General features: G+C 40.5%; 2 protein-coding genes across 3 annotated transcripts; both read right to left on the reverse strand.

Annotated features, from left to right (window-relative positions):
* Nucleotides 1–9375: 9375 nt before the first annotated feature.
* LOC120573998 (zinc finger protein 436-like) lies at nt 9376–15459 on the reverse strand. 2 transcript variants are annotated; one of them, XM_039823962.1, is made up of 3 exons: nt 15005–15459; nt 11860–12884; nt 9376–9582 (listed from the first exon to the last, which is right to left on the reverse strand). In XM_039823962.1, the coding sequence occupies exons 1-2, from the start codon at nt 15162–15164 to the stop codon at nt 11884–11886; spliced, it is 1161 nt and encodes a 386-aa protein (XP_039679896.1). In that variant the 5' UTR covers nt 15165–15459; the 3' UTR covers nt 9376–9582; nt 11860–11883. The 2 variants fall into 2 exon arrangements, with proteins under 2 accessions (XP_039679896.1, XP_039679895.1); XM_039823961.1 differs by lacking the exon at nt 9376–9582 and having other exon boundaries at nt 10092–12884.
* A 975-nt stretch (nt 15460–16434) lies between these two features.
* Nucleotides 16435–20597, reverse strand: LOC120574000 (zinc finger protein 235-like). The gene is made up of 2 exons (XM_039823964.1): nt 20173–20597; nt 16435–17694 (listed from the first exon to the last, which is right to left on the reverse strand). Exons 1-2 carry the CDS (start codon nt 20330–20332, stop codon nt 16742–16744), a joined length of 1113 nt encoding a protein of 370 aa, XP_039679898.1. The 5' UTR covers nt 20333–20597; the 3' UTR covers nt 16435–16741.
* Nucleotides 20598–25000: the final 4403 nt, after the last annotated feature.

Consider the following 25000-nt stretch of genomic DNA (forward strand, 5'->3'; position numbering starts at 1 on the left):
CTGTGGACCGTGCGTAAAAGTAACCGCTGCTGGTTACACAGGCATGAATCAGCAGGAGAGTCTAGCTGCCCAGGTCTTTCATTCATGTGTTTTTTTAGGTTACAGTTGGTTTTGTTGTCAGTTTGAAGTAGTGTATCTAATTTGATCTTATTTACCATGCTTGTGAAATTGAAATATTGTGAACCCCTGATCTATACAAATACATGATCTGTGTTAAATAATGTGTGTGGCTGCATCTCTCCTGATGATTGTGTGCATGTCTTGAGGTCAGTATGGCCCAATGAAAATCTTCTTTTAACCAGGTAGTTACAGTTTAAATAACAATATTCATTGATGGGTTATTTTTTATTTATCATTGGGCCGAAGTTTTCGATAGAAAATAAAAGCATGACAACAGAGAAATATTATTAAAATATATTTATTGTATTCATTGTCAGAGTTTTTCATCATTTGTTGAGTTTACATGTATGGTCATCCTAGGCATTCTCCTGAGCGCCGCGCGGCCAGTGCTTTTCCATGTTGTGGTGGTGGTGGTGTCTGCAGCAGTTTAAAGCATTGCGCTCTTGTTCCTCCCCTTCAGCGCTGAGATCGCGTCGTCATGTCACTCCGCACAGTTTCACGTTGAGGAAGCAAGTCTCGTTCAGTCCCACGAACCAGCCGCGGCGCACACGTCGCTGTGTTCACTCTGCTACTCTGTCGTTGAACACCAGCATGAGCAGTCTAGTGACGGATATCACAGCGAGCCTCTCTCTGGCCCCTGAAATGATAAGAACCAGCCCGTGAGGCTCCTCGTGGCGCAGCTGTACATGCAACCGAGATAGAAGTCCCTGAGAGACATCAGCGTCTGCAGCAGTGTGCCGGTGATTATTCTGCGGACTCCTTCCATCGTGAGTTAGATCTGACTTTAACATGAATGATCTGTCCCCTTATAATAAGATGAAATCTCGGTGTTGTAGCCACACCTTCAATCCGAAAACTAATCCGAATATTTTTGCGTTTCTTATGGGTGAACTTATAGTAAACACTTGAATGAAAAAATATTTCCCTTTTTTGCTGGGGACCCCCTGGAACCCCTTTAAGGACTTTTGGGGTCCCCGAACCCCACTTTCTGAAAAGTGTCCTGAGATAACATCTGATATGAGTTGACACTAGAATTTAATTTTTGGAGTAGTAAGAAAATATCGGTCACAGTTCCGAGTCAACCCATCTGAATCCTAACACTGAAACCGAAGATTGTTATGTTTCTAAGGAGAGGAAGGCGGAGGTTTCTTCGTCCCTCCAGCAGACTGCTGCCTCTCAGCTCGGCATGAGAGGCCGCCCTTGCTGCGAGGGCTGCTTGTTACTATTTACCGGGACGAGAGAGACTCGCTGTGAACCGCTGAGGATTTTCTACTTCCGTGATGGAGCAGTGTGGCCCTAGACTGAGAGACAACAGGCGCGGGATTAAACCGAGGAATAATATCAAGAACTTTACTGCGCAGGTGGAGAAATTAAATCTTCGGGGATACCAATAATAAATCCTTAATGTGACATTGTAAAACATTCTTGTTTGAAAAAATTGAAATAAAGTAAGTTCTGGATTCATCTTGGCTCATAATCACCTTGGGGAGATTCTGTGGACCGTGCGTAAAAGTAACCGCTGCTGGTTACACAGGCATGAATCAGCAGGAGAGTCTAGCTGCCCAGGTCTTTCATTCATGTGGTTTTTAAGTTACAGTTGGTTTTGTTGTCAATTTCAATTAGTGTATCTAATTTGATCTTATTTACCATGCTTGTGAAATTGAAATATTGTGAACCCCTGATCTATACAAATAAATGATCTGTGTTAAATAATGTGTGTGGCTGCATCTCTCCTGATGATTATGTGCTTGTCTTGAGGTCAATATGGCCCAATGAAAATCTTCTTTTAACCAGGTAGTTTCAGCTCCGTCTCCTTCAGCATCAAACATGTTGCCGGGGCTTCAGCCCCGAATGTTTTTGAGTGTAACCCCGAATGTATTTTGAAAAGTTGACTGACAAATATGAAACCGGACGTCGCTTTGTGTCCATTCTCGCTGTAAAAAGTTATGCAGCTTCAGGTTTATGGAGGCGCTCTGTTCTCGACATGCTGCGGCGAATGTTTCGCGTTGTGCTCCGTGCATTTCTGCCATCAATTTCGGGTTTCCACCTCTGATGTAGAGCAGCGTACAGCCACTTCCCTAAACGCCTGAAACGGGGCTCTTTGTCTGTCAGCCGGTCCGTGAGGCTCCTCGTGGCGCGTAAAATATTCTTGGTTGAAAAAAATTGAAATAAAGTAAATTCTGGATTCATCTTGGCTCATAATCACCTTGGGGAGATTATGTGGACCGTGCGTAAAAGTAACCGCTGCTGGTTACACAGGCATGAATCAGCAGGAGAGTCTAGCTGCCCAGGTCTTTCATTCATGTGTTTTTTAGGTTACAGTTGGTTTTGTTGTCAGTTTGAAGTAGTGTATCTAATTTGATCTTATTTACCATGCTTGTGAAATTGAAATATTGTGAACCCCTGATCTATACAAATACATGATTTGTGTTAAATAATGTGTGTGGCTGCATCTCTCCTGATGATTGTGTGCATGTCTTGAGGTCAGTATGGCCCAATGAAAATCTTCTTTTAACCAGGTAGTTACAGTTTAAATAACAATATTCATTGATGGGTTATTTTTTATTTATCATTGGGCCGAAGTTTTCGATAGAAAATAAAAGCATGACAACAGAGAAATATTATTAAAATATATTTATTGTATTCATTGTCAGAGTTTTTCATCATTTGTTGAGTTTACATGTATGGTCATCCTAGGCATTCTCCTGAGCGCCGCGCGGCCAGTGCTTTTCCATGTTGTGGTGGTGGTGGTGTCTGCAGCAGTTTAAAGCATTGCGCTCTTGTTCCTCCCCTTCAGCGCTGAGATCGCGTCGTCATGTCACTCCGCACAGTTTCACGTTGAGGAAGCAAGTCTCGTTCAGTCCCACGAACCAGCCGCGGCGCACACGTCGCTGTGTTCACTCTGCTACTCTGCTCCTCTGTCGTTGAACACCAGCATGAGCAGTCTAGTGACGGATATCACAGCGAGCCTCTCTCTGGCCCCTGAAATGATAAGAACCAGCCCGTGAGGCTCCTCGTGGCGCAGCTGTACATGCAACCGAGAGATGAAGTCCCTGAGAGACATCAGCGTCTGCAGCAGTGTGCCGGTGATTATTCTGCGGACTCCTTCCATCGTGAGTTAGATCTGACTTTAACATGAATGATCTGTCCCCTTATAATAAGATGAAATCTCGGTGTTGTAGCCACACCTTCAATCCGAAAACTAATCCGAATATTTTTGCGTTTCTTATGGGTGAACTTATAGTAAACACTTGAATGAAAAAATATTTCCCTTTTTTGCTGGGGACCCCCTGGAACCCCTTTAAGGACTTTTGGGGTCCCCGAACCCCACTTTCTGAAAAGTGTCCTGAGATAACATCTGATATGAGTTGACACTAGAATTTAATTTTTGGAGTAGTAAGAAAATATCGGTCACAGTTCCGAGTCAACCCATCTGAATCCTAACACTGAAACCGAAGATTGTTATGTTTCTAAGGAGAGGAAGGCGGAGGTTTCTTCGTCCCTCCAGCAGACTGCTGCCTCTCAGCTCGGCATGAGAGCGCCCTTTGCTGCGAGGGCTGCTTGTTACCATTTACCGGGACGGAGAGAGACTCGCTGTGAACCGCTGAGGATTTTCTACTTCCGTGATGGAGCAGTGTGGCCCTAGACTGAGAGACAGGAGGCCGGGATTAAACCGAGGAATAAATATCAAGAACTTTACTACGCAGGTGGAGAAATTAAATCTTCGGGGATACCTGTTTGAAAAAGAAATAAAGTAAGTTCTGGATTCATCTTGGCTCATAATCACCTTGGGCAGATTCTGTGGACCGTGCGTAAAAGTAACCGCTGCTGGTTACACAGGCATGAATCAGCAGGAGAGTCTAGCTGCCCAGGTCTTTCATTCATGTGGTTTTTAAGTTACAGTTGGTTTTGTTGTCAATTTCAATTAGTGTATCTAATTTGATCTTATTTACCATGCTTGTGAAATTGAAATATTGTGAACCCCTGATCTATACAAATAAATGATCTGTGTTAAATAATGTGTGTGGCTGCATCTCTCCTGATGATTATGTGCTTGTCTTGAGGTCAGTATGGCCCAATGAAAATCTTCTTTTAACCAGGTAGTTTCAGCTCCGTCTCCTTCAGCATCAAACATGTTGCCGGGGCTTCAGCCCCGAATGTTTTTGAGTGTAACCCCGAATGTATTTTGAAAAGTTGACTGACAAATATGAAACCGGACGTCGCTTTGTGTCCATTCTCGCTGTAAAAAGTTATGCAGCTTCAGGTTTATGGAGGCGCTCTGTTCTCGACATGCTGCGGCGAATGTTTCGCGTTTGTGCTCCGTGCATTTCTGCCATCAATTTCGGGTTTCCACCTCTGATGTAGAGCAGCGTACAGCCACTTCCCTAAACGCCTGAAACGGGGCTCTTTGTCTGTCAGCCGGTCCGTGAGGCTCCTCGTGGCGCGTAAAATATTCTTGGTTGAAAAAAATTGAAATAAAGTAAATTCTGGATTCATCTTGGCTCATAATCACCTTGGGGAGATTCTGTGGACCGTGCGTAAAAGTAACCGCTGCTGGTTACACAGGCATGAATCAGCAGGAGAGTCTAGCTGCCCAGGTCTTTCATTCATGTGTTTTTTAGGTTACAGTTGGTTTTGTTGTCAGTTTGAAGTAGTGTATCTAATTTGATCTTATTTACCATGCTTGTGAAATTGAAATATTGTGAACCCCTGATCTATACAAATACATGATTTGTGTTAAATAATGTGTGTGGCTGCATCTCTCCTGATGATTGTGTGCATGTCTTGAGGTCAGTATGGCCCAATGAAAATCTTCTTTTAACCAGGTAGTTACAGTTTAAATAACAATATTCATTGATGGGTTATTTTTTATTTATCATTGGGCCGAAGTTTTCGATAGAAAATAAAAGCATGACAACAGAGAAATATTATTAAAATATATTTATTGTATTCATTGTCAGAGTTTTTCATCATTTGTTGAGTTTACATGTATGGTCATCCTAGGCATTCTCCTGAGCGCCGCGCGGCCAGTGCTTTTCCATGTTGTGGTGGTGGTGGTGTCTGCAGCAGTTTAAAGCATTGCGCTCTTGTTCCTCCCCTTCAGCGCTGAGATCGCGTCGTCATGTCACTCCGCACAGTTTCACGTTGAGGAAGCAAGTCTCGTTCAGTCCCACGAACCAGCCGCGGCGCACACGTCGCTGTGTTCACTCTGCTACTCTGCTCCTCTGTCGTTGAACACCAGCATGAGCAGTCTAGTGACGGATATCACAGCGAGCCTCTCTCTGGCCCCTGAAATGATAAGAACCAGCCCGTGAGGCTCCTCGTGGCGCAGCTGTACATGCAACCGAGAGATGAAGTCCCTGAGAGACATCAGCGTCTGCAGCAGTGTGCCGGTGATTATTCTGCGGACTCCTTCCATCGTGAGTTAGATCTGACTTTAACATGAATGATCTGTCCCTTTATAATAAGATGAAATCTCGGTGTTGTAGCCACACCTTCAATCCGAAAACTAATCCGAATATTTTTGCGTTTCTTATGGGTGAACTTATAGTAAACACTTGAATGAAAAAATATTTCCATTTTTTGCTGGGGACCCCCTGGAACCCCTTTAAGGACTTTTGGGGTCCCCGAACCCCACTTTCTGAAAAGTGTCCTGAGATAACATCTGATATGAGTTGACACTAGAATTTAATTTTTGGAGTAGTAAGAAAATATCGGTCACAGTTCCGAGTCAACCCATCTGAATCCTAACACTGAAACCGAAGATTGTTATGTTTCTAAGGAGAGGAAGGCGGAGGTTTCTTCGTCCCTCCAGCAGACTGCTGCCTCTCAGCTCGGCATGAGAGCGCCCTTTGCTGCGAGGGCTGCTTGTTACCATTTACCGGGACGGAGAGAGACTCGCTGTGAACCGCTGAGGATTTTCTACTTCCGTGATGGAGCAGTGTGGCCCTAGACTGAGAGACAGGAGGCCGGGATTAAACCGAGGAATAATATCAAGAACTTTACTGCGCAGGTGGAGAAATTAAATCTTCGGGGATACCAATAATAAATCCTTAATGTGACATTGTAAAACATTCTTGTTTGAAAAAATTGAAATAAAGTAAGTTCTGGATTCATCTTGGCTCATAATCACCTTGGGCAGATTCTGTGGACCGTGCGTAAAAGTAACCGCTGCTGGTTACACAGGCATGAATCAGCAGGAGAGTCTAGCTGCCCAGGTCTTTCATTCATGTGGTTTTTAAGTTACAGTTGGTTTTGTTGTCAATTTCAATTAGTGTATCTAATTTGATCTTATTTACCATGCTTGTGAAATTGAAATATTGTGAACCCCTGATCTATACAAATAAATGATCTGTGTTAAATAATGTGTGTGGCTGCATCTCTCCTGATGATTATGTGCTTGTCTTGAGGTCAGTATGGCCCAATGAAAATCTTCTTTTAACCAGGTAGTTTCAGCTCCGTCTCCTTCAGCATCAAACATGTTGCCGGGGCTTCAGCCCCGAATGTTTTTGAGTGTAACCCCGAATGTATTTTGAAAAGTTGACTGACAAATATGAAACCGGACGTCGCTTTGTGTCCATTCTCGCTGTAAAAAGTTATGCAGCTTCAGGTTTATGGACGCGCTCTGTTCTCGACATGCTGCGGCGAATGTTTCGCGTTTGTGCTCCGTGCATTTCTGCCATCAATTTCGGGTTTCCACCTCTGATGTAGAGCAGCGTACAGCCACTTCCCTAAACGCCTGAAACGGGGCTCTTTGTCTGTCAGCCGGTCCGTGAGGCTCCTCGTGGCGCGTAAAATATTCTTGGTTGAAAAAAATTGAAATAAAGTAAATTCTGGATTCATCTTGGCTCATAATCACCTTGGGGAGATTCTGTGGACCGTGCGTAAAAGTAACCGCTGCTGGTTACACAGGCATGAATCAGCAGGAGAGTCTAGCTGCCCAGGTCTTTCATTCATGTGTTTTTTAGGTTACAGTTGGTTTTGTTGTCAGTTTGAAGTAGTGTATCTAATTTGATCTTATTTACCATGCTTGTGAAATTGAAATATTGTGAACCCCTGATCTATACAAATACATGATTTGTGTTAAATAATGTGTGTGGCTGCATCTCTCCTGATGATTGTGTGCATGTCTTGAGGTCAGTATGGCCCAATGAAAATCTTCTTTTAACCAGGTAGTTACAGTTTAAATAACAATATTCATTGATGGGTTATTTTTTATTTATCATTGGGCCGAAGTTTTCGATAGAAAATAAAAGCATGACAACAGAGAAATATTATTAAAATATATTTATTGTATTCATTGTTAGAGTTTTTCATCATTTGTTGAGTTTACATGTATGGTCATCCTAGGCATTCTCCTGAGCGCCGCGCGGCCAGTGCTTTTCCATGTTGTGGTGGTGGTGGTGTCTGCAGCAGTTTAAAGCATTGGCGCCTTTGTTCCTCCCCTTCAGCGCTGAGATCGCGTCGTCATGTCACTCCGCACAGTTTCACGTTGAGGAAGCAAGTCTCGTTCAGTCCCACGAACCAGCCGCGGCGCACACGTCGCTGTGTTCACTCTGCTACTCTGCTCCTCTGTCGTTGAACACCAGCATGAGCAGTCTAGTGACGGATATCACAGCGAGCCTCTCTCTGGCCCCTGAAATGATAAGAACCAGCCCGTGAGGCTCCTCGTGGCGCAGCTGTACATGCAACCGAGAGATGAAGTCCCTGAGAGACATCAGCGTCTGCAGCAGTGTGCCGGTGATTATTCTGCGGACTCCTTCCATCGTGAGTTAGATCTGACTTTAACATGAATGATCTGTCCCCTTTATAATAAGATGAAATCTCCGGGTGTTGTAGCCACACCTTCAATCCGAAAACTAATCCGAATATTTTTGCGTTTCTTATGGGTGAACTTATAGTAAACACTTGAATGAAAAAATATTTCCCTTTTTTGCTGGGGACCCCCTGGAACCCCTTTAAGGACTTTTGGGGTCCCCGAACCCCACTTTCTGAAAAGTGTCCTGAGATAACATCTGATATGAGTTGACACTAGAATTTAATTTTTGGAGTAGTAAGAAAATATCGGTTAGCCCTAACCCTAACCCTTCCATCGTGAGTTAGATCTGACTTTAACATGAATGATCTGTCCCCTTTAATAAGATTACAGTCCGCCAGCGGCTGAGAGTCCGTCCATGGCTGATCGTCCGCCAGTCTAGTGATTGCTCCACAGTTTTATCACCGCTGAAAGTTTAATCTGAACCAGCAGTTTTATTGCCGCTGCTTTGGAAGTCACTTGGACATGTGACCCTGCGTGGACAGTAGGCCTATAGTCTTGTATCTCTTCAGATTTCTGAGTACAAATCTCCTTCCCCACTCCTCAACTGTAGCTCAACTGTTTTTTTGTCAGTAATAAGTGTCTGGCACTGGGATTTCATTATTTGTTGAGTGTTTAAACCTGACTGAGGTGGTCTCCGTCTGATCATCGCTGTCTATCAGTCTCAGGTTCAGTAGAGTCTCCAGTCTTGTCATCAGTTTCTGGTTCTGGATGTCTATGTGGATCTGATTTCCTGGCTGGTTCTGGTCCTCCACAGTCCTCTCCATCAGCTTCTGTTTCCATCTGTTCAGTTTGTCTCTGATGAAGCTGTGAGGACTGACAACAGACACGCTGATGGTTTCTGAGCTGATGAATCCAAGTAAATCTTTGGTCACAAACACTGCAGCTGAAAGGTCTCTCTCCTGTGTGGGTTCTCATGTGTGACTGCAAATAATCATTCCGTGCAAAAGATTTCTTACAAACTGAGCAGCTGAAAGGTTTATGTCCTGTATGAGCGTGCATGTGACCCTTCAGATGTGTCTTGCGACTAAATCTTTTACCACAAACTGAGCAGCTGAAAGGTCTCTCTCCTGTGTGGATCATCATGTGACCCTTCAGATGGGACTTGCAACCAAATCTTCTCCCACACTCAGAGCAGCTAAATGGTTTCTGACAAGCAGGCTTACTGCATCTCGAATCACAGGCAGGAACAGCTTTCTTTTCCAAAGAGTTTAAACCTGGCCGAGCTTCTCTGGTCTCTTTCCACTCATTACTGTCATCAGTCTCAAGTTCAGAAGAGTCTCCAGTCTTGTCATCAGTTTTTGGTTCTGGATGTCTATCTGGATCTGGAGTTTTTGCTGGTTCTGGTCCTCCACAGTCCTCTTCATCAGCTTCTGTTTCCATCTGTTCAGTTTGTCTTTGATGAAGCTGTGAGAGCTGAGGTTTCTCTTCATCATCTTCACTCTTCACAGGGACAGGAGTGAATGGGAACTTGGTGATATCAGCCTCCTCCAGCCCTTGAAGCTGCTCTCTCTCCTGACTGATCCAGAGTTCCTCCTGTTCCTCTTTAATGTGTGGGGGCTCTGGGTGCTGCTGGTCCAGACTGGGGCTCCACTCCTGCTGCTCAGGGGGAACCTCTTCTTCCCTCACCGACAGCTGCTGGACATCTGCAGGAAACAGACAGAGAAATGTTGTTGTTCATTCACATCACTGCTCAAAAACTCTGTATTGAACTATTCTAGAGATTCTCTAAACTCTCCAGAGATACTCGAATAATCAATCACAAAGCACAGAGAAACACAGAGATGGTTAAAGGTGAATATTGCAAAGGTTTTATGTAATTAATCACGGGAGTTAAAACTGAACTGATAAGACTTTGTGACTTTTTTTCCTTTAACTCCCCTGTGATTACTCTGTTCCATCTTTGTTGTCCACACTGCTGCAGCTCCTCTCCTGTTTGTTGAGCTCTCTGTTTTAGCTACAGAGTGAGGCATCTCACTTCTGTTCCATCTTTGTTGGGAGTCACACATGCGCAGTAGCTATGTAAGTTCTGCTATCCAGTCAGTTGCAGAGTATGAGTGCCATGCTAGCAGCTAGACAAGTATTATAACGTGTGTTACAAAGTGACACGTTTGTCACAGAAGTAAAGTTTGAACTACAATAGAGCTGTTTGGAGCAGTTTGTGAACAGTGTTTTCTGTTGGAGATGGTAAGTCCCTTTGGGGTGGACTTTGGGGTTTTTCAATTTCTAAACCTATATGTGCACAAAAAGATATATATAACACAATAAAGGAAAGGGGAAAAGCCAAAAATCACAATATGATCACTTTAAAATAGTATACATATGATGAGGCCTAAATCAGTCATAAACCTTTCTATTTCAATTCTTCTGAAAAGATAAGAGGTATCAGTCACACCACAAACAAGGACTCTTGCAAAGCGGGGATAATGGATAACGTTTGGGAACTTGACTAAACATTGTAATGGTTCTCTCTGTCTAAAGAGTACAAATGTCCCCTTCCTAGTCACTCAAATGAACCAAAATCACACATACTGTTTCATCATAATTGTGGTATCCTAAATGTAATATCTTAACTGTAATATTAAGTTAAAATAATGTTTATCTGTAAGCTATATCAGTTATTTAGCTATGAAGAATAATAGTTCATTTCCTTATACTGTTTCTGAAGTTAGGTGCTAATAATGGGTGTTCCAGAAGGAGGAGCTATTACATTGAGTTCTGAATCAGAGTATGTTCAGCTGACCGGATGTTGACACTAGTAAAAGAAGACCGAAGAAGTTGTTGTTAGCTGGAGACAGGTGAAAGTAACCTGTAAAGATGTAATGCTGTCCGTTTGTATTAAACTTCCAAACACGTGGATTTTGTGGACATTCAGTTCTTCATTAGAAGATACAACTATAATGATGTAGCTTTAACTTTCTTTGCTAAAGTGACACTACTAACAAAGATTAATACTCAGTTTATGATGCATGTTTCCCACTGAGTGATGAGTTGTAGAAACTACCTCACCCTCTAAAGGCTGGAGGAACTGCAAGGGGAGCAATAATTCAGATTTCCCTACAACCTTGATGAATAGAAGATTGAATAATCATTTTTTGTTGTTAATGGGTCTTAAAATGTCAGATGGTCAGTTTACCCCCTGATGGATTGATTTATACACTATACAATATACTTATACACTTTACACCACTTCGACATGCATTCTTACAATTTCATTTATTGGGGACATCCTGAAATAGATATGTAAGACAGTAGATGTACTTCTTAAACCACTGATTATTATAATTTATGTGTTTATCACTTTAATGTTGAAGCTGCTAAAGGTGGAGCTAATTTTAAGTAGTTGTATATGGCTGGGTGTTTATTTTATAAGATTATTTGTATGGGCATTTCCGCCTTTAATGATAGTACAGCTCAGACATGAAAGGGGAGAGGGGGGGAGACATGCAGGAAACCGTCACAGGTCGGACTCGAACCCTGGACCTTCTGCGTAGAGGAATTAGCCTCAATATATAGCTATGTACGCCTGCTGAGCTAACCGGCCACTAGTTCAGTTTGTTTTATACATCTGAAAGTGTAAAGTAGCCCAACTAATGTAACGTTCAGTACAGTAGAATTACCTCAAAGTTGAAGCTGAGTAACGTTACAGTGACTAGGCCTACTTTAGTTTTAGTAAACGCGCTCAGTTTGTTTCCATCTAAGGCGACCGCTGAAAGTTTAATCTGAACCAGCAGTTTTATTGCCGCTGCTTTGGAAGTCACTTGGACATGTGACCCTGCGTGGACAGTAGGCCTATAGTCTTGTATCTCTTCAGATTTCTGAGTACAAATCTCCTTCCCCACTCCTCAACTGTAGCTCAACTGTTTTTTTGTCAGTAATAAGTGTCTGGCACTGGGATTTCATTATTTGTTGAGTGTTTAAACCTGACTGAGGTGGTCTCCGTCTGATCATCGCTGTCTATCAGTCTCAGGTTCAGTAGAGTCTCCAGTCTTGTCATCAGTTTCTGGTTCTGGATGTCTATGTGGATCTGATTTCCTGGCTGGTTCTGGTCCTCCACAGTCCTCTCCATCAGCTTCTGTTTCCATCTGTTCAGTTTGTCTCTGATGAAGCTGTGAGGACTGACAACAGACACGCTGATGGTTTCTGAGCTGATGAATCCAAGTAAATCTTTGGTCACAAACACTGCAGCTGAAAGGTCTCTCTCCTGTGTGGGTTCTCATGTGTGACTGCAAATAATCATTCCGTGCAAAAGATTTCTTACAAACTGAGCAGCTGAAAGGTTTATGTCCTGTATGAGCGTGCATGTGACCCTTCAGATGTGTCTTGCGACTAAATCTTTTACCACAAACTGAGCAGCTGAAAGGTCTCTCTCCTGTGTGGATCATCATGTGACCCTTCAGATGGGACTTGCAACCAAATCTTCTCCCACACTCAGAGCAGCTAAATGGTTTCTGACAAGCAGGCTTACTGCATCTCGAATCACAGGCAGGAACAGCTTTCTTTTCCAAAGAGTTTAAACCTGGCCGAGCTTCTCTGGTCTCTTTCCACTCATTACTGTCATCAGTCTCAAGTTCAGAAGAGTCTCCAGTCTTGTCATCAGTTTTTGGTTCTGGATGTCTATCTGGATCTGAGTTCTTGGCTGGTTCTGGTCCTCCACAGTCCTCTTCATCAGCTTCTGTTTCCATCTGTTCAGTTTGTCTTTGATGAAGCTGTGAGAGCTGAGGTTTCTCTTCATCATCTTCACTCTTCACAGGGACAGGAGTGAATGGGAACTTGGTGATATCAGCCTCCTCCAGCCCTTGAAGCTGCTCTCTCTCCTGACTGATCCAGAGTTCCTCCTGTTCCTCTTTAATGTGTGGGGGCTCTGGGTGCTGCTGGTCCAGACTGGGGCTCCACTCCTGCTGCTCAGGGGGAACCTCTTCTTCCCTCACCGACAGCTGCTGGACATCTGCAGGAAACAGACAGAGAAATGTTGTTGTTCATTCACATCACTGCTCAAAAACTCTGTATTGAACTATTCTAGAGATTCTCTAAACTCTCCAGAGATACTCGAATAATCAATCACAAAGCACAGAGAAACACAGAGATGGTTAAAGGTGAATATTGCAAAGGTTTTATGTAATTAATCACGGGAGTTAAAACTGAACTGATAAGACTTTGTGACTTTTTTTCCTTTAACTCCCCTGTGATTACTCTGTTCCATCTTTGTTGTCCACACTGCTGCAGCTCCTCTCCTGTTTGTTGAGCTCTCTGTTTTAGCTACAGAGTGAGGCATCTCACTTCTGTTCCATCTTTGTTGGGAGTCACACATGCGCAGTAGCTATGTAAGTTCTGCTATCCAGTCAGTTGCAGAGTATGAGTGCCATGCTAGCAGCTAGACAAGTATTATAACGTGTGTTACAAAGTGACACGTTTGTCACAGAAGTAAAGTTTGAACTACAATAGAGCTGTTTGGAGCAGTTTGTGAACAGTGTTTTCTGTTGGAGATGGTAAGTCCCTTTGGGGTGGACTTTGGGGTTTTTCAATTTCTAAACCTATATGTGCACAAAAAGATATATATAACACAATAAAGGAAAGGGGAAAAGCCAAAAATCACAATATGATCACTTTAAAATAGTATACATATGATGAGGCCTAAATCAGTCATAAACCTTTCTATTTCAATTCTTCTGAAAAGATAAGAGGTATCAGTCACACCACAAACAAGGACCCTTGCAAAGCGGGGATAATGGATAACGTTTGGGAACTTGACTAAACATTGTAATGGTTCTCTCTGTCTAAAGAGTACAAATGTCCCCTTCCTAGTCACTCAAATGAACCAAAATCACACATACTGTTTCATCATAATTGTGGTATCCTAAATGTAATATCTTAACTGTAATATTAAGTTAAAATAATGTTTATCTGTAAGCTATATCAGTTATTTAGCTATGAAGAATAATAGTTCATTTCCTTATACTGTTTCTGAAGTTAGGTGCTAATAATGGGTGTTCCAGAAGGAGGAGCTATTACATTGAGTTCTGAATCAGAGTATGTTCAGCTGACCGGATGTTGACACTAGTAAAAGAAGACCGAAGAAGTTGTTGTTAGCTGGAGACAGGTGAAAGTAACCTGTAAAGATGTAATGCTGTCCGTTTGTATTAAACTTCCAAACACGTGGATTTTGTGGACATTCAGTTCTTCATTAGAAGATACAACTATAATGATGTAGCTTTAACTTTCTTTGCTAAAGTGACACTACTAACAAAGATTAATACTCAGTTTATGATGCATGTTTCCCACTGAGTGATGAGTTGTAGAAACTACCTCACCCTCTAAAGGCTGGAGGAACTGCAAGGGGCAGCAATAATGTTTGTTTTTTTTACAACCTTTTTGTTTAAAAGATTTTTTTTTTTTTTTTTTTTTTTTTTGGTTTTTAAATTTTCAGATTGTCAGTTTTCAAAAAAATTTTTTTTTTTTTTTTTAAAATTTAAAATTCCCTGATGGATTGATTTATACACTATACAATATACTTATACACTTTACACCACTTCGACATGCATTCTTACAATTTCATTTATTGGGGACATCCTGAAATAGATATGTAAGACAGTAGATGTACTTCTTAAACCACTGATTATTATAATTTATGTGTTTATCACTTTAATGTTGAAGCTGCTAAAGGTGGAGCTAATTTTAAGTAGTTGTATATGGCTGGGTGTTTATTTTATAAGATTATTTGTATGGGCATTTCCGCCTTTAATGATAGTACAGCTCAGACATGAAAGGGGAGAGGGGGGGAGACATGCAGGAAACCGTCACAGGTCGGACTCGAACCCTGGACCTTCTGCGTAGAGGAATTAGCCTCAATATATAGCTATGTACGCCTGCTGAGCTAACCGGCCACTAGTTCAGTTTGTTTTATACATCTGAAAGTGTAAAGTAGCCCAACTAATGTAACGTTCAGTACAGTAGAATTACCTCAAAGTTGAAGCTGAGTAACGTTACAGTGACTAGGCCTACTTTAGTTTTAGTAAACGCGCTCAGTTTGTTTCCATCTAAGGCAGGAGAGTTTAGAAATGAACACACCAGCGTCCAGAAGTTCCCGTTGTCGCTCGTTCTCCTCTTTTGACCGACACCGTTCCTCCTCGTACTCTGCTATCGTTCTTTCAAACAGCCCAAATATCTCTTCAGCAGCCGCGGTTAGTCGCTGCTTCACCAACGCTCTCAGAATGTGGACCTTAGACATCTTCACACAATCACACAAACTCGGTCAAAACACCTCGCCACCAAACAGTCACTTAGCATGCTAAGCTAACTTTAATAGCTTTGTAGCTATAGGTAGATGATTCCGAGGTAAAACATTCAGGGAAAAAAGGTGAACAGCGAAAAGTCATCCGGGTTTCCAGACATACAGAGGGTCTGATGGATCTGTTTGGATTATAGCAACAGAAAACACAACAAACCGAGCTGTTTCTACTAGCTCACGTTAGGATACTACTGCTCAAGGAGTAACATCCGGTTCCGCTGATGGTGAGTTAACCTTCTTCTTCTGTAGCTGCCACCTACTGTACCGGAGCGTGTATTGTCATGACTTTAAACAATGATTAAAGTGGCGTTTTAATGTACTAACTGGATGGGTGTAAAGTTCTTTTTGGGTGGAGCCAATTATCTTGCTGGCCTGATTTATTATTCGTGCAAGTTTTGAGTTTGATGGTGAGGCCGTTGTACCAGGCAGGTATTAGTACTGAAGGCCCAGGTGTAAAATACACGGCCCACCACTGCGTACTATTACATTATGTGACACCATTTTTCTTGGCTACTCGGCACTGGCAGTTGTTTAAGGACTCTGCTGCGTTTATCACCATCATCTTTAAGTTAGCATCAAAACTTCTCATTTGTTTACTAACTTGGCCTACGTTTGAGCCACCTTGTTTGGGGCTCTCACCGGGTCTGTCTCAGCATCTTTCAGGCTTCCTCGCTCTGTCTGGAGTTGGGATCGTTTGGATTGGCGCTCTGGTCATGAGAAGCACATTCAGTTTACAGCTATCTGGCGCCACCTGTTGTTTCGGGTGTATATTGCTGTCTAAAAGTCTAGACCCCGAATGTAGTACGACCTCGATTTTTCAGATATCTTCATAGGGAAAAAAAAAACAACCCCGTCTTATATTTGGGTCAATACAGTAATAATTCAAATACAATTCAATAATTCAAATACAACTTGCAATAAACATTCATGAATATATATGAATGGGAAACGAAAAAGGGGCAGTGTAGGGGATGATATTCACTTCTAATGTGTAAATATGCCCCAAAACATGTCCAGAACTCTTAAAGGGTAACTGATGTTTTTTTTTTTTTTTCAACCTGGACCACAAAGAATAAATTTTTTTCAGGAGTGGGACCTGTTGCTGCCAGATATCTGTGGTCTGGATGTGTCCAGTGATATACCTCGGACACAACGCTGTGTCACCACGTCAGGATTTCCCTCCTCTAATCAACAGGGCTGTGAGACATGAGACAATACCAACCATTGTTTTTATTGAAAATCTTTTAGATAACATGAAACCATGGATGTATTATAGCATATTGACCGCACTAAACACTGAGCAGCTGCTGCCTCTCTCTCTAGTAGTTTCATCACCGCTGCTTTGGAAGTCACTTGGACATGTGACCCTGCGTGGACAGTAGGCCTATAGTCTTGTATCTCTTCAGATTTCTGAGGACAAATCTCCTTCCCCACTCAGAGTAGCTCAACTGTTTGGCACTGGGATTTCATTATTTGTTGAGTGTTTAAACCTGACTGACGTGGTCTCCGTCTGATCATCACTGTCTATCAGTCTCAGGTTCAGAAGAGTCTCCAGTTTCTGGTTCTGGGTGTCTATCTGGATCTGATTTCCTGGCTGGTTCTGGTCCTCCACAGTCCTCTCCATCAGCTTCTGTTTCCATCTGTTCAGTTTGTCTCTGATGAAGCTGTGAGGACTGACAACAGACACGCTGATGGTTTCTGAGCTGAAGGAGCCAAGTGAATCTTTGGTCACAAACACTGCAGCTGAAAGGTCTCTCTCCTGTGTGGGTTCTCATGTGCAACCGCAAAGTATTATTCCGTGCAAAAGATTTATTACAAACTGAGCAGCTGAAAGGTTTCTGCCCTGTATGGATCATCATGTGACCCTTCAGATGTGTCTTGCGACCAAATCTTTTACCACAAACTGAGCAGCTGAAAGGTCTCTCTCCTGTGTGGATCATCATGTGACCTTTCAGATGGGACTTGCAGCCAAATCTTTTCCCACACTCAGAGCAGCTAAATGGTTTCTGACAAGCAGGCTTACTGCATCTCGAATCACAGGCAGGAACAGCTTTCTTTTCCAAAGAGTTTAAACCTGGCCGAGCTTCTCTGGTCTCTTTCCATTCATTACTGTCATCAGTCTCAGGTTCAGAAGAGTCTCCAGTCTGGTCTTCAATATTTATATGTAAATCTATATCTGGATCTGAGTTCTTGGCTGGTTCTGGTCCTCCACAGTCCTGTCTTTGATGAAGCTGTGAGGGCTGAGGTTTCTCTTCATCATCTTCACTCTTCACAGGGACAGGAGTGAATGGGAACTTGGTGATATCAGCCTCCTCCAGCCCTTGAAGCTGCTCTCTCTCCTGACTGATCCAGAGTTCCTCCTGTTCCTCTTTAATGTGTGGGGGCTCTGGGTGCTGCTGGTCCAGACTGGGGCTCCACTCCCGCTGCTCAGGGGGAACCTCTTCTTCCCTCACCGACAGCTGCTGGACATCTGCAGGAAACAGACAGAGAAATGTTGTTGTTCATTCACATCACTGCTCAAAAACGCTGTACTGAACTATTCTAGAGATTCTCTGAACTCTCCAGAGATACTCGAATAATCAAACACAAAGCACAGAGAAACACAGAGATGGTTAAAGGTGAATATTGCAAAGGTTATATGTAATTAATCACAGGGGAGTTAAAGGAAAAAAAGTCACAAGGTCTTATCAGTTCAGTTTTCCCAGGCAGGGCCCAAAGAGCGTAGAGAAACATAGTGAATCTAGACTTGTCACAAAACAACAAGTCTATGCTCATTGGAAAGTAGCCAAATGAATATTGTTTTCTAAACCAATGAAAACGACTTCTTTACAAACCACAGCCAATAACCAATGACAAGCTTTTGCATGTCTCCACACAATTTAATATATTTAGTTTTTCCTTTAATGGTCATTCAGACTTACTGTCTTCTTCACCAATGACTGTCACATACTGTATGTTTTTCACAGTGGACACGGTCCCAAGCCTAGAGCCCAGGAATGTACCTGTCACAGTAAGCCAAATCTCTACACGGGCCTCTGACTGCATCTCAATGTCACAGCTCAAAGAACAGCGAGAGACCGTTTTGAACACAGTGCATACTGAAAAATGTATAAATGATAATTAATAAAACTTGAGGAATCATAATTCCTTAACAGAAGTTCTACAGATCACTGAGCATCACACTGTTCACTCAGCCGTGTCAGGTCTCCTCACAACATCCAGAGAAGCTGATTTTCAAATTACTAAGTCCCCAGGACCCATAGGTGGTCATGTGAGTGAATCCAGGGAAAAAAAACACATTCTAAGCCATCCTAAAAAATCAATGTGCACCATCACAAAATTTAAAATGTTTTTTTTTTTAATACCATTATCATTAGTTCAAATTACTCAGAGACATTTAACATGATTAAAGTGTTCATATTATGCTAATTTTCAGGTTCATAATTGTATTTAGAGGATGTACCAGAATAGTGGTTTAATTTTCAGAAAACACCATATTTTAGTCGTACTGCACATTGCTGCAGCTCCTCTTTTCACCCTGTGTGTTGAGCTCTCTGTTTTAGCTACAGAGTGAAGCATCTCACTTCTGTTCCATCTTTGTTGGGAGTTGCACATGCGCAGTAAGTACTGCTAGCTTGTCAGTTGCAGAGTAAGAGGGAGTGCCACACTAGCAGCTAGACAAGTATTATAATGTGTGTTACAAAGTGACACATTTGTCACGGAAGTAAAGTTTGAACTACAATAGAGCTGTTTGGAGCAGTTTGTGAACAGTTTTTTCTGTTGGAGATGGTAAGTCCCTTTGGGGTGGACTTTGGGCTTTTTCAAATTCTAAACCTATAATGTGCACAAAAAGATATATAACACAATAAAGGAAAGGGGAAAAGCCAGAAAGCAAAATATGAGCACTTTAAAACATTATACAAATGATGAGGCCTAAATCAATCATAAACATTTTTATTTCAATTCTTCTGAAAAGATAAGAGGTATCAGTCACACCACAAACAAGGACTCTTGCAAAGCGGGGATAATGGATAACGTTTGGGAACCTTACTAAACATTGTAATGGTCCTCTCTGTCTAAATAGCGCAAATGTCCCCTTCCTAGTCACTGAAATGAACCAAAATCACACATACTGTTTCATCATAATGATGTAGCTTTAACTTTCTTTGCTAACGTGACACTATTAACAAAGATTAATACTGAGTGATGAGTTGTAGAAACTACCTCACCCTCTAAAGGCTGGAGGAACTGCAAGGGGGAGCAATAATTCAGATTTCCCTACAACCTTGATGAATAGAAGATTGAATAATCATTTTTTGTTGTTAATGGGTCTTAAAATGTCAGATGGTCAGTTTACCCCCTGATGGATTGATTATACACTATACAATATACTTATACACTTTACACCACTTCAACATGCATTCTTACAATTTAATTTATTGGGGACATCCTGAAATAGATATGTAAGACAGTAGATGTACTTCTTCAACCACTGATTATTATAATGTATGTGTTTATCACTTTAATGTTGAAGCTGCTAAAGGTGGAGCTAATTTTAAGTACTTGTATATGGCTGGGTGTTTATTTTATAAGATTATTTGTATGGGCATTTCCGCCTTTAATGATAGTACAGCTCAGACATGAAAGGGGAGAGGGGGGGAGACATGCAGGAAACCGTCACAGGTCGGACTCGAACCCTGGACCTTCTGCGTCGAGGAATTAGCCTCAATATATAGCTATGTACGCCTGCTGAGCTAACCGGCCACTAGTTCAGTTTGTTTTATACATCTGAAAGTGTAAAGTAGCCCAACTAATGTAACGTTCAGTACAGTAGAATTACCTCAAAGTTGAAGCTGAGTAACGTTACAGTGACTAGGCCTACTTTAGTTTTAGTAAACGCGCTCAGTTTGTTTCCATCTAAGGCAGGAGAGTTTAGAAATGAACACACCAGCGTCCAGAAGTTCCCGTTGTCGCTCGTTCTCCTCTTTTGACCGACACCGTTCCTCCTCGTACTCTGCTATCGTTCTTTCAAACAGCCCAAATATCTCTTCAGCAGCCGCGGTTAGTCGCTGCTTCACCAACGCTCTCAGAATGTGGACCTTAGACATCTTCACACAATCACACAAACTCGGTCAAAACACCTCGCCACCAAACAGTCACTTAGCATGCTAAGCTAACTTTAATAGCTTTTGTAGCTGATTCCGAGGTAAAACATTCAGGGAAAAAAGGTGAACAGCGAAAAGTCATCCGGGTTTCCAGACATACAGAGGCTCTGATGGATCTGTTTGGATTATAGCAACAGAAAACACAACAAACCGAGCTGTTTCTACTAGCTCACGTTAGGATACTACTGCTCAAAGAGTAACATCCGGTTCCGCTGATGGTGAGTAGCTGCATGCCACCTTTTTTTTTTATTTTTTTTTTATTGCAGAATATTTTTGCTACAATTTGTCAAAACAAAGAGATTGAACTTGTAGTACACAACTCAATTCGTTACAGAACATATTTTCATAAAGAACAGATAAGAAAGTAAAAGAATAAAAAAAATACATATCAGTCAATAGATAGTTGAAATAAATATCATATAATAAGTAGTCAGTAAAAAAATTATAAACAACAAAAGTACATAGCCAGAGTATCAGACAGTAAATATCAGTTAAATTAATTATAAAGTTAAATCAGATAAGCATTGCATACATTTTGATGCTGTTTTACCCTCTAATCCAGAATTCCAATCTATATAATTTTTAAGTCAAGTTTAAAAACATTGAAAAGAGGTTTATTTTTCATAAATTTCGATTTATGAATAAAGAATTTTCCAAGCAAAATTATTAAGTTGACTATATATTGTACAGAGGAGTTTGAGTCAGAAAAGAAAAAGAAGATATCAAAATTAGATAAATATATTTGAGCCAAAATTGTCCATTAATGAAACCTTGTATATCATTCCACAGAGAAGAGCTATGTGAACAGCTAAATAATAAATGGTAATTTTTCGTCTACGGTAGGGATACATTTAGAGATAATCTTGTTACAGGGGTAAAAATGGTGAAGAATTTTAAATGATATTTCTTTTGCTTTGTTTGTAATTAAAAATGTACACTGTAAAAAAGTACAGACCCATTTAGTTATGTCCACTTATTTCTTATTTTTAACTGAACACGCTTATACAAGTTTTGGATTTTGAACTCAACTTTATGAGTTTTTGAAAGTTAAACTTGCATTTATTCATTGGGTCCACTATTTAAATTTGTATGTGTTGATTGAACTTGGGTATGTAAGTTATCAGTTGAAAAAAAAAGTGTGTGTGTTGCAACAAAAAATGGTTGCCTTTCGATTTTAAAATAACCTGTCTTCACAGCATAGTTAAAGCATGGACAGAATAAATTGATTATACACTGCAGATAAGTGATGTAGCCTATGCAAATTTCTACTAAAATATAACAAGTGTTGTGGCAAACAACAAAGCACTAGCGGGAGGAGGGAGTACCTGTCAAAGGCTTGTGAATTGTGAATTTGGCATTTCACTCTTCTCATATTGAAATGTACTTGAAAAGTACTTTTCAAAAGTCAAACAGCTCCGCCCACATTTAGCCCAACCCCAATCTACATACTGCAGTCAGGTGCAATTGGTTCATTGGCTGGTCAATTCCCATGATGCAAGGTGGTAAATAGAGTTGTGTTAAAATTTGCTGAAAAGTTTGCAATTTGTTCGGAATTGTTTGTTTGAATTCCGTTTATTAAACGTGTGCTTGAATGTAGTGTTTTGTTGCCTGGTAATTGTCATTGTTGTGCTGGTTTACATTTGTAACCATGCGTTAAGTGACTGTTATGTTTGATAAGAAGAGCTGGAGTATTGCAGCATTAAACTTTGAGCAGTAATAGGCTTCCTTCAGCTATTAATCTGTGGTGTGTCACTTCACTAGCCCAAGTGACGCAAGATCATAGGCTTTAGAGGGACTCCTATTTTGCATGGGGACCTGGGGCGGCTGCACCCAAGCACCCACACTATCTCCACTATAAATGTGGTTATGTTATTATAACTTTAAACCGTGAGTTGTAATAAAGCAGAAAAGTATGTCTGTTATACTAGGCAAGGAAGGTTTCTTGCATTATTAAAGAAAGTATTTTATTTGTTTTAACTTAAAGTATGAAGTTAAACTAAGTAATTAAAAGTTAAATCAACTAAAATAACAACTTTAACAAAACTAGAACACTGTAGTTACATCACCCTCATTAACTTTAATTTCTAAGTTGAAACAAAAGCAGTCTTCAAGTTGAGTGAACTTCGATTTTCAAGGCTGAAGGTGAACTTTAATTTCCAAGTTAAACTACCATGAAATTTATTACAGTGTGTGATATTTTAGTAAAAACATGAGTCTGCTTAAGTTGAAAGTATTAGTTCAATTGCTGCCTTAAAAACATGAGTACACCTAACTTGAAAAGACAATTGGTATGAATACAGTTAGTTGAAATTAAATGTAAAATTGTATGTTTGTTTAACAAAAGGAAGCAAGTTTCCTTGAATATACAATGTAAGATAGATGGTTGTTTTAACTCACAGTATCAAGTTCTAACAATAAATTATTATTAATTAAACATCTTCTCTAACTTACCTTCGTGAGTTGAAATAGCATACAATTGTATTTTTGCTTGACAAGAGGAAGCAAGTTTCCTTGAGTGGACAATGTAGTATTGATAGTTGTTTTAAATCACAGTATCAAGTTCAAACAATAAATGATCATTAATTAAACATATTCTATAATCTAACTTTGTGGGTTGAAACAACACTATTCTTAATGTTGGCTTTACTCACATTTTTAAGGCAGCAATTGAACTTAAATTTTTAAGTAGAACCACCCTGATAATTTTTACAGTGTATGAGGATTGCTCCATGCTCTATTCCAGTTAATATTTTCATACAAGGGGGACCATTTGTACCTGGAGGCAGGGATAGATTTTGCACATAGAAGTTTTTTTATTACTGTGTTGTTGACTTTTCTGTCCAGAAAGTAGGGTGATGATCCCATGGGGTATGGCTCTAGTTACAATATCAAATTCTTTTCTTGGAGGATGGAAATTAAATTTATGGGCAAAGTCGTCATAAGCTAAAATTTGATTTGAGTTATTTAATAATTGAGATACCAGTAGAATATCATGTTTAAACCAGTTTTCTATAAAGAGCGTCTTGTTCCTATATACGATGTTCATGTTGTTCCAGATAAAACATTTATGAGGGGAGAAATTGTGTTTGTATAGAAGAGACCAACAAGTTAGAGCCTGTTTATGGAAGTTTGACAATTTGACTGGCAGTCTGTTAATGGAGTATGGGCATTGAAGCAAGAATGTGATTTTACCAAGTTTTTCAAAGATAAAGTTTGGCACAATGTTCCACAAACTGTTTGGATTTTTCAAAAATCATTTAATCCAGTTGATTTTTAATATCTCATTGAAAAGTGAGAAGTCAATTACCGATAAACCCCCCCTCCTCAGTTTTATTAGTCAAGATGTTTTTCCTAATTTTATGTGGCTTCTTTCTCCATATAAAGTTATATAATAGTTTGTCTAGATTGGCACATTGTAACTTAGTATTTCAATTGAAGTAAATAAATATGCTGCTTGTGAGAGACCTTCTGCTTTAGAAAGAAGAACCCTGCCATACATAGATAAATCTCTTGCAAGCCAAGAATCAAACTTTTTATTAATAGAGTCGTGTGATATATTACTCTCTGTCATCAACTTGTGGTTATGACTGATTTTTATTCCAAGATAAGTTACTAAATTATTTATATTTATGCCACATATTTGACCCAAATGTTTATTTTTAAGAGAAAACAGCTCACATTTTGAAAGATTTAGATTCAAGCCTAACCTTTCAGAAAATTGGTTTACAACATTTAGTGCAACTCCTATTTGGGATAAATTTTTTAGAAACAGGTTTGTGTCATCGGCCAGCTGTGAAATTTTTATTTCTCTTTCATTTAATGTAATTCCTTTTGAATGAACTCTTGTGAATTAAATCACATAGAATTTGAGCTACAATAAAAAATAGAAGCGGCGAGGTGGGGCAGCCTTGGCGGATACCTTTTGTTTATGTAAAATCTGGGTGAGGTTCCATTAGCCAATTTAACACAACTGTTTCCCCCCCATGTACAGAGTTTTTACAGCATTAATACAATTCTTACCAAAATTAAAAAAGTTTAAGGTGTCAGAAATAAATTAGTGGCTTACCGTGTCAAAGGCTTTTTGAAAGTCTAAGAATAAAATAAGGTGTTCATCATCTAGAAAGTCTTTGTATTCAATCAGATCTAAAACTAGGCGAATGTTATTGGCTATGTGACGATTTTTCATGAAACCAGATTGGCATTCATCAATTAAAGTGTGTAATTTAGATTTGAGACGTTTTGCTAAGATAGATGCTAGAATCTTATAGTCATTATTTAGCAATGTAATGGGACGCCAATTTTCAATTAATAGAGGGTCTTTGTGAGGCTTTGGGCCTCAGAGAGGGAGGAAGCTCCCCTCTGTCAAGAGATTCTTTGAAGACTGCTAAAAGAAATTTACCTAGTGACTCAGAGAAACATTTATACATCTCAGAGGTCAGACCATCACAGCCTGGAGATTTATTGTTCTTTAATTGAGTTATTCCCCATATAATCTCCTCAAGAGTTATGTCCTGACAGCAGATTTTATTATTCTGCATCCACACAGTTAGGTGAGTTAATCAAGCTAAAGATTTCCTTTGGATCTTTGAGATTAATATCTCTCGAGTAAAG

The sequence above is a fragment of the Perca fluviatilis genome, chromosome 15, assembly GCF_010015445.1.
Source record: "Perca fluviatilis chromosome 15, GENO_Pfluv_1.0, whole genome shotgun sequence".
Classification (NCBI taxonomy): Eukaryota; Metazoa; Chordata; class Actinopteri; order Perciformes; family Percidae; genus Perca; species Perca fluviatilis.

Coding starts and splice junctions, on each gene's coding strand:
- LOC120573998 (XM_039823962.1), bottom strand. CDS start 15,164: ATGTCTAAGGTCCACATTCTGAGAGCGTTGGTGAAGCAGCGACTAACC. Junction 12,885..15,004: donor ACGGGAACTTCTGGACGCTG/GTGTGTTCATTT, acceptor TGTTTCCTGCAG/ATGTCCAGCAGCTGTCGGTG.
- LOC120574000 (XM_039823964.1), bottom strand. CDS start 20,332: ATGTCTAAGGTCCACATTCTGAGAGCGTTGGTGAAGCAGCGACTAACC. Junction 17,695..20,172: donor ACGGGAACTTCTGGACGCTG/GTGTGTTCATTT, acceptor TGTTTCCTGCAG/ATGTCCAGCAGCTGTCGGTG.